This window comes from Branchiostoma floridae, chromosome 3, assembly GCF_000003815.2.
Source record: "Branchiostoma floridae strain S238N-H82 chromosome 3, Bfl_VNyyK, whole genome shotgun sequence".
Lineage (NCBI taxonomy): Eukaryota > Metazoa > Chordata > Leptocardii > Amphioxiformes > Branchiostomatidae > Branchiostoma > Branchiostoma floridae.
Genome location: NC_049981.1, coordinates 16399398 through 16408766, shown reverse-complemented (window position 1 = coordinate 16408766; position 9369 = coordinate 16399398). Strand labels below are relative to the sequence as shown.

At 38.6% G+C, this 9369-nt stretch overlaps 1 protein-coding gene across 1 annotated transcript in view; it reads right to left on the bottom strand.

Annotated features, from left to right (window-relative positions):
• LOC118412410 (glutamate receptor ionotropic, kainate 1-like) overlaps window positions 1-9369 on the bottom strand; it is a 31951-nt gene that overhangs the window by 3151 nt on the left and 19431 nt on the right. The window contains exons 7-8 of the mRNA XM_035815258.1: window positions 900-1127; window positions 418-670 (exon numbers count right to left, since the gene is read on the bottom strand). Of these exons, the coding sequence (XP_035671151.1) occupies window positions 418-670; window positions 900-1127 (481 nt within the window). The remainder of the gene's footprint in view (window positions 1-417; window positions 671-899; window positions 1128-9369) is intronic.

Sequence of the window (9369 nt, the reverse complement as noted above, 5' to 3'; positions counted from 1 at the left end):
GTGTCTGTCCCGGTTAAGGGCATCTTGAGGAAAGAGGGTATTCTGATTTGTCAGCATAGTGTAGTGCAATATCGTATCAACTAGAAACACACTTTCATCAAGATAAGCACATTTTTTAGACTTTCCTTTGTTTCAGAACACAATTTGATTTATGGATATACATGGGAAAATATTTGTTGAGGACAGGTAGAATAGATTTAATACTGCCAATATAAAAAAAATGGGAAAAAGAAATCCCGATGTGTGTAATACTTCCTCGTCATTTACCTTCCAAAGCTGGCTTCGTGGCCGGCGTTATACGTTTGTCATTTTTTTTATTTTAGTTCCCCAGATGGTACAGAATCGTTCTCCTCAAAAATGCCAACCACGAAACATGCTAAGAAGGCTACACATCCTCCATATTCAATCTAAACACACCCAACAGATAGTGGTTTCTTCAGCGGACTGCCTCTCCCCGTAGCGAAGCCGTATCCCTTGAAGAGGAAAGGTTTTCCCAGAAGCATCAGTCCACAGTTCTTATCAGTCCTCACGGCGTACTCCAGGAAGGGCGTCTCCTCAATCAGCACGAACTCTTCGTTCCGCACCATGTCCACCCCAGCCATGCTGCTGCCGGGGAATCTGTTGTTGGCCTTCATGGTGTACCACATGCGCTCGTACACGGACCCCGTACCTGCGAGGGAGTGGTAAAACATGTTAAGTGGGTAAATCATAGTAATCCGGGTGTAAGCATGAGTCAAAGACGGGATGGCACCCCTTCCAGTAACAAATATAAAAGAGCAGTACTGAATATGGCAGACATTGGAAGCCGGTGTGACTGCGATTTGCATGCACAAACGTTTAATTATTATGAAACTATAAGATAGTAGGCCTTTAAGTTAGTATATGAACATGTTTCTCACCAACTTGGCTCTCAAAGAAGCTGTACAAGAAGGTCCCATATGTGACACTGTAAGGGATCGCACTTTGTCCCGCCAGATCGTCGATGGATTTGATGGGTGCGACGAGCCGCTTGACGGTGAGGAAGGCTGTGAGGTTGGCCGTGTAGGTGGAGATGACGATCAGGGTGAAGAACCACCAGGCACCGGCCAGGATACGGGAGGGGAGGGAGCGGGGCGCAGGCTCTCCTCCTGGACAACATAAGAACACATACGCAAAATAAGAATATGGAAGCAAATATCACTGATGCTTACACTGTGTATTTCAAGACTTCTATGTTATTCATCGGGTCATTCATCTGGAAGTAGAAAATGAGAACAGGTCTAAATCTTTGTCAGCCAATATTTTATATTGGAAAATAATCTTCCATAATGCTATAAATACACAGATGATGTTGTATACCAATGTGTACAGAAGTTCACTGCAACTAAAAAGGCAAAATTTTTGCAAAAATGCAGAATGTTTTCTCCGTAGCCTTTTGACACAAGCTGCTAGCAAACAATACGTGTTGTGTGCAGTTGCATGCAGCTACAGCTACATGTGATAAACTAACGCATTTCTATGCTCGGATTGGCTTATGAAAGAAGAGAAAAATTAAACGACATGTTTTGCTGCTGGGGAACACATAAATGCATGTAGCAATCAAAGTGTATAGGACTGGACTGAAAACACACATTGCTCTCACTCAAAAGGAGGCAATGAGTGAGAGCGTTTCAAAATTGTTCTTTGAATATCAAACTAATTGAAGCCATATATAGTCGGAGCAAAAATATCCGGAGAGATAGCCGGGACAGAAGATGTAAAAAAACATATGATTGATTGGAGTGCTCAGGAAATAGTTACTTACACGAAGAAAAGGTGCAAAGGATATCAGCGGATGAAGAAGCTTTAGCATAGGAAAACAGATAGCTTAAACCTGTAAGTAATCGAGGGAAAACTTTATCGATCATTTCTAAACATAAATCCCTGTACTCCATTCAGCAAGTAATCCGATTAGAGGGTTTACTTTACCATTATCTCCTTCGTTTTTAATCGATGTAATTAGGCACAGCTAGAATTTCTTCAGAGCCAAACCCCTTGGTTTTCGATTTTATTCAGCGCGCAAGCTTTGATATAAACTAGAATATTTTGTTTTCGTCTGAGCACTGACAAAAGTTGTATAGTTACTGGGTACGTCAATAGGCTACGAAGGCGGCACCTCATGTACTGTCGGAAGACATTTCCTGCTTTTATACAACATTTAGACCGGAATTGTGAGCAAAAAATACCTTATATTTAAAGTGTAAAGAATTATGGCATGAAACCATACACGGAACGATACCATCCAGCCTATACTGCGGTTTGGATATTTCTAACATTTGTCCACCGACCCATCTATCAATTCATTTATCTCCCCACAGCCTGGTAGATAGGTAGATACAAAACATCATTTACGGTTAAAGGAATGCAAATGATGAGCATTATGCCGATGACTTAGGTCATAGAAGCTAATGTACTAAATCTATACAATTAGGTCATGACTGGCTTTATTTTAGGTTGTGAAGATGTAAGGAGAATATATGGCAATCCTTACTGTCAAAAATACTTTTACTCTTACTTTAAAGAACTGAATTATTTATCGATAAGACTATATGCAGACCCTTATGTACTCAAAAAGACTACTGTTGTCGCGACTCCACGACCTCTCTCTATAAGGTTTTGAACCAGATACGTGAGTGGGGTACAATGAAAACACCATAAAACCAGGACACTGTGAGATAAAGTGATGTTCTAATGGCATTCACATCATTTGGCCACACACAAAACGTTTCCACGTCTGATTTGATGGCCGACCTAATGTTGGCTTGGCGCAGTTCGGAAAGATGAAAGGACCCCAAAAGGAAACGCAGTATCGTAACGACTGTGGAGGCCTTTAGAGGAAGTATTGATGGCACGCAGCCGCAGCCACCTACAAACTGCTTGCGAAGTTAGGTAGCAAATCGGTGAGGTGAATTCGAATTTTATAGAATACATCGTAGATACCAATGTTTTGATAAATAATGCTTAGTAAATTTCTAATGACGTCATCGACTTGAATGAACATCCAAGAAGAGTAGTTTTGTGATAACGGATCGGTTTTGTAATGACCAATTCAAAGAAAATTCACATCTTTTTACAATAGAGACATTGAAGGGTAAATTTGACGAGAATTTTGTAAACTTAGCTATGATTTTCTAGTCCGTGGCAAGAATTTACGATTATTTAACACAAAACATGTCTATTGCTTAAACATGTCTATTGCTTTCGCTATCATTGTCACCGCTGTAGCCATCCTTTACTCATCTGCAGGTTATGATATACCCTACTTCATCTTTCTAATGTATCTACGTACATATCTTATATCTTGCAGTATTTCCTATTTTGGTGCTTTCTTGCTGATCTATTCAAAGGAGTATTATAGAAAGTTGCTATGGGATTCTGTTCGTCACAACACTTCAGAGACAAACAAGGCCGTCTCAGCATGGAAGAATTGCCTATCACATGGCTTAATATTCTAATAAAATGCACTTACCTAGCAATGTAAAATAATTCCATCGCATTTTCTATGTTTAATGTAATGTTTAATGATGTATTAGGTATTGGATAGCTGATAGAACTTTAATTCAAGTGATGCTTTGCCAGTGCCATACCAAGTCATGTTATACGTAATGAGCAAACGTAGTCAATCATATCCAAGGTCCTTTCAAACATGCAATTTAACGCGTGGTTGGTTGGACGATGTACAGGAGTGTAAATCGGAGAAATGTAATTTAAAGCACTCCCCGGGTCAAAGGTTACAGATTATTACTATGAAAGTAGGGCAAGGAAGTACTGGTCGATAATTGAATAGGTGTGTCCATCCGCTAGCATTCTTTATATGAATTCAGATCGATACAAGTGTGTGTAAGGATATCATATAGTCTTTTTCACGTTAACTTGAGACAGCTGAAAACAGATAGGATGCAAGTAACATGTAATCGTGCAAACTCGTTTGAACGTAATGAGAACATGAAAAAGTCTCAATTTTTTTTAAGTTTGACCCAATATAAAATAGGTAATCCCTGTACAAAAATACAAAGAGCTACTGAGTGCAAATGGTAACATATATATAACTTTATTGCACAACAATTGTACGAGGTACAAAGTATGGCATCTACATAACTACAGTTCTATAGCTTAACTAACTAATACAGGAGTTGTAGTATGGGATAAGCTTCTTACAATCATTGGAAGCTTTTACAATCAGTTGAGGAGTTTCTAATATCCAAACCTTCTTTGATATATTTTCCTATATCTGCCATGCAGGGATTGTCACATGTCATGATGTATTTGAATTTGCACTTCTGGTCCATTGAGATAAATCCTTGTGTATAAAATGACAACCTTCTGTATAGAGAATTGCGTATTTCAGAATATTTGGGACATACAATCATAAAGTGATATTCGTCTTCAATTAACTCTGGACAGAATGGACAAACCCTCTGGTCGATAGGGATTTTTTTGAATCTCCCGGTTTCTATATTTAATTTGTGACAGCTAATTCTGAGTTGTGTGATTGCCCTACGAATGTCAAGGCTCTTTATGGTTGAAATGTAATTTTCTTGCTTGTAGTGCTTATTTAATGTAGAAAGAGAGGAGAGTTTAGAATTGGTTCGAATAGAGGAATGCCAATTTTGCACGTATATATCTTGTAAACGTTGTCGTAACTGAGTGTTGATTGTATCTATGTGGTATGATCTCGGGTTCAGCCATATGTGTCCAAAGCCTTGGTAGTTTAGGATATTTTTTACGTGGACAATCCAATCATGTTCTCCGAATGAAACAGTATTGTAAGTCTCACGAAGAAGGGCATCTTCGGGCAAGTTAACTAAACGATGCCAATATTTAACAAGTTGCATTTCTGCATCAATCATAGCTGGGAAAGTTCCCAATTCTCCCCTGACACCATCGTTTGAGGCTTTGGCATGAATGCCTAACAGAAATTTTTGGAAGCGCATGTCAATGACGTCAAATTCTGGAATTTGTTGATTTGAATCTAGGTTTATAATTTGGAAGCCGTTCTCTTGTAAAATTTGGTTATTGGCATGACGCAGTAGTGTTTCTTTATCTGTATTTCTTTCCAAACATACAACATAAGTACTATTCAATGCCGAAGATGTGGTTTTTCTAATGGTAGCTGGAAAGTTGTCTTGAATGTCAAGTTTTTTAAGTAAAGTAGAAAAAACCTTTGAGGAGGATTCACAGATGTTATTGGTATGAGATACAATGATTCTTATACTTTTAGAAAAACGGTCAAAGCATGTGATTTCTGAACAGTACATAAAGATGGGTTTTACGAATTTGTCGAAAAGATTTTTTCCGAGATTGATTGAAATGTCCTTATTGGAGAATAAAAGAGCCTTGAGTTTGAAAAGTGCTCTCATTGCTTTGGTTTTCAAATATTTCCTGGCGGTTTTGAACTTTCTGGAAGATGTGAAAGGAATTCCGAGGTATGTATAGCTGTCAGTGATTTCTATATTTTTGCCATAAATATGGAATTTGTCTTTGTTATTCTTATTAGTACCTTTGCCAAAAACAACTACCTTGGTTTTTGAGACATTGACAGATAGCTTCCATTTCTTACAATATTTTAGGCAGTCAATACAATGCTGTAGCCCTTGTTTTGACGATGAAATCAGAGCGAGATCGTCTGCCCAGGATAAACAATTTAGAGATTTTGAGGTTAGGACTGCAGGATCACATTTTGTGGGGTCAAAGCACTTAGATATATCATTGATGAATAAATTAAATAATAAAGGACTAAGATTACATCCCTGCCTTACTCCGCATACAGAAGGAAAAGAGTTTGACAATCCATTATCTAATCTAACTGCGTACTTCACATCATTATACATGGATTTTATAATATTAAAGAAATTTCCTCCAATACCACATTTATGCAACTTATAGAATAGCCCATCTCGCCAGACACTGTCAAATGCCTTCCTCATGTCAACAAAGCATACAAATAATTTCCCGCATTTTTTCTTTGTGTATTTGTCTATTAGAGATTTTAAGATAAAAATATTGTCAGAGGTTCTACATCTTTTCCGGAACCCAAACTGGGTGTCGTCTAGAAGTTTATTTCTTTCTGCAAAGTTTTGTAGCCTGTTGTTTAGAATGAGTGTGAATAATTTGGATAGACAACTAGAAATCGCTATTCCTCGATAGTTGTCTGCATTACATTTATCACCTGATTTATGTATTGGCGTAAGAATGTTTGTATTCCAGTTGGAAGGAAAGGTGCCTTTATTAAGTATAGTATTGAATAGACTCAGTAAAGGTTGACATAGATGTTTTGCACCATACTTTAACATTTCATTTGAGATTGAGTCAATACCGGAAGCTTTTGCCGTTTTTAATAATTTCAAACCATTTAAGACTTCCACTGGAGTGAATGGGAAATCTAACGGGTTTGGGGTATGATCATCTAACTGATTAAGGTATTCAGTGACTGTTTTTTCGAAGATAGTATCAAAACTGTTGTCTTTTATTAAATTATTTAAGCTTGTAAAGTGATGTATCCATTCTTCAGATGTTATATTGGGATCGCAAGTATTTTTGTTGTGTTTTCCATTGATTTCTTTGTCCAAATGTTTTAAAAGTGACCAAAATTCCTTTGGATTGTTTTTGTTAAATTCTTCCAATTTTGATAGAAGGTCAGAATTGTACTTCTGTTTACGCTGTTTGATCAGTTTCTTGTAATCACGCAAAGCTGTGAAATATTTGCATCTAATTTCTTTTAGCCAGGGTTCTTTTTTCAATGCTAGTGACAGTCTTTTTAAACGTTGGCGTGAAGACCAGCAGCATTGATCAAACCAGACTTTGTTTTTCTTACCGCTTTTTGTGGGTTTCTTTGTTTGTTTATTTGTCTTTGTTTTCAGTGACTTCTTTGCTACATCTAACAATAAATCTGTGAAGTTTGCAACAGCTTTTTCAGTCGATAAGAATGATGTTTGGCAGAAGTTTTGAAATTTTGAAATTGTATCTTTACTATCTAAAATACTTTGATATATTGACTTTGATTCATCTGTCCAAATGAAAGCGGTTGGCTTGGGTTTTATCTGGTTAATTGCTTTTTGAGAATGAGCGGAGTAGTTTGTTGACAATGAGAAGGAAACATGACAATGATCAGAAAATTGTGAGATTGGGCTAACATTTACATATTGTACATTGGATAATAGAGAACTGCGAACAATACAATAGTCGACAACACTAGACCCGTTGTAGTGATGACAGGTAAAGTCGCCTTTTAGGTCCCCCGCGAATCTGCCATTCAGAATAGTCAAATCGGCTGCTGAACACAAATCTATCAACGTTTTACCGTAGTTGTTAACTTTGATATCTCTGCTCTGTCTGGTTTTGGTGAAACAGAGACCGTCTGTTGTAGGATCGTCAAAGGTAAAGGTGTCAAAATGAGTTTCTATCAGCTGGCCAATTCTTGCATTTAAATCGCCTAATACGGCAATATCTCCCAAATTAGAGTATTTACATATGTCATTAGAGAGTATTTCAAAGGGAGATTCATGAGACGGTTTAGAGGATGATTCGGGGGGGATATAGGCATTACATAAATACAGGTCATTATCCAGACCAAAAAAGTGCTTATCAAACTTGCACCAAACTGTGTCTACCGTACTACTATTTAATTTTGAAATCCCTCTCCTGTAAGAACTTTTAAAGATAACTGCTACCCCACCCGAATTTCGTTTTGCCCTCTTACTTCTAATTCTACTGCTAGTGAAAAAACTATAACCTGGTATGTCTAAGACTACATGACTGTCTAACCAAGTCTCTTGGACACAAATAACGTCGCTATTTCTAACATAAGAAAGAAACTCTTCATCATTAATATAGGTAATATTGGTGTCATATCAAAGAAAAGACCAAGAAATCAAGATCTGCGAATTAGATGACGGCGTATCATACATGTGAAGATGACATTCAATGGCACAATTCACTCACGCAAAGTGTTCTAGATTAAGACGGATAGTTCACCTTTCTGCTGTTAGAACCAATTTTCTCGGGCATTTGATGATTAGGAGTCGTTGAAAGTGATGGATGAAGTTTGTAAGTGCATTAGCGTTCCATCAAGCGAAAGTCATTTTCTACACCCTGGTTGGTGGCTACAGGTGACTGATTTAACTTGCCATTTGTCAGAAGCCAGATGAAGCGGAATGAAATTGGAAAAAAGCGTTGCACAAGACGACAGCATTAAACCCAATTTATCACAGGATGACGATTCTAACCAGTGCGAGACAAAGATGTAGAGAAAGCTTTGGACAACATGGACATTTGTTTAACTCCCTTTTTATCACGTCAGATGCAAATGAAGCAGAATGAATTCTACTTGCTCAGGACGCCATAATTTATTGAGAGCCCATGGACAGGTTCGGACCGGTGCGCGTGCCTGGTAAGATAAGTATTGGAACTTAAAAATAATTAACTGATTACATTAAAAACAAAACAAAAAATACTTCTTCTTCTTCTTCTTTATACGTGCTTAACCTCATTAGGCTGAGGGCTGCAAGCACGGTACGTAAGACGTACACAGGACTGTAAGTTTTTGATCCACTCACACTGCACCATCGCACGTGTGGGGGTCCTTTAACGTGCATGGGGTATGGCTTTCCCCGTACACGGGACCTCCATTTAACGTCCTATCCGAGGGACGACTCATTTTTCACTTGAATAGAGTGAGGAATGTCGTGTAAAGTGCCTTTCCCAAGGGCACAAGACCGGCAACACGGCAGGCGGATTCGAACCGGCGACCTCTCGGCCACGGGCCGAATACACTACCACCACACGGCCCCACGACTACTTTACGTCGTCCTTAGGCAAATCAGACAAAGATGAAGCCGTAAAACTACAAAAATAACCTTGCAAATCGCAGGGGATGGAAAATAACTGTAACCCGAAAAGACCAGTTCCAAACAGTTATCATCACCAACATTATCAAAACCATCGTATCATCAGCCCCATAGCTAGGTAGCCGTAGGAGAAGTCTGTCCACAAAGTTTATGCACTTCTGTCAGTGGTCAGCCAGTGTAGTCAGCTGGGCCGTCGTACTAGCTTCCTGACCATTCCTTGACATCGCTGTTCCATGTCCAGCGGGAGCGGACCCTTCGGCCGCATCCCTCTGCCTTTCCTTCTAGAATTGTGTTTGCCAAAGTTCCTTTCCTTCTATATACATGTCCGAACAACCGCGCTGCTTCTTTTTGACCATGAACAGTGGTCCTACTAACGTGGTGATACGTTGCCGGATGTCCGGGTATAGAAGAAAGAAATCTGCAGACAACCTGTCTAAAACTACATTTATACATGTAGGACCGGGCAGTGCTTTTATATCTACCCATGTACATATGATTGCAAAAA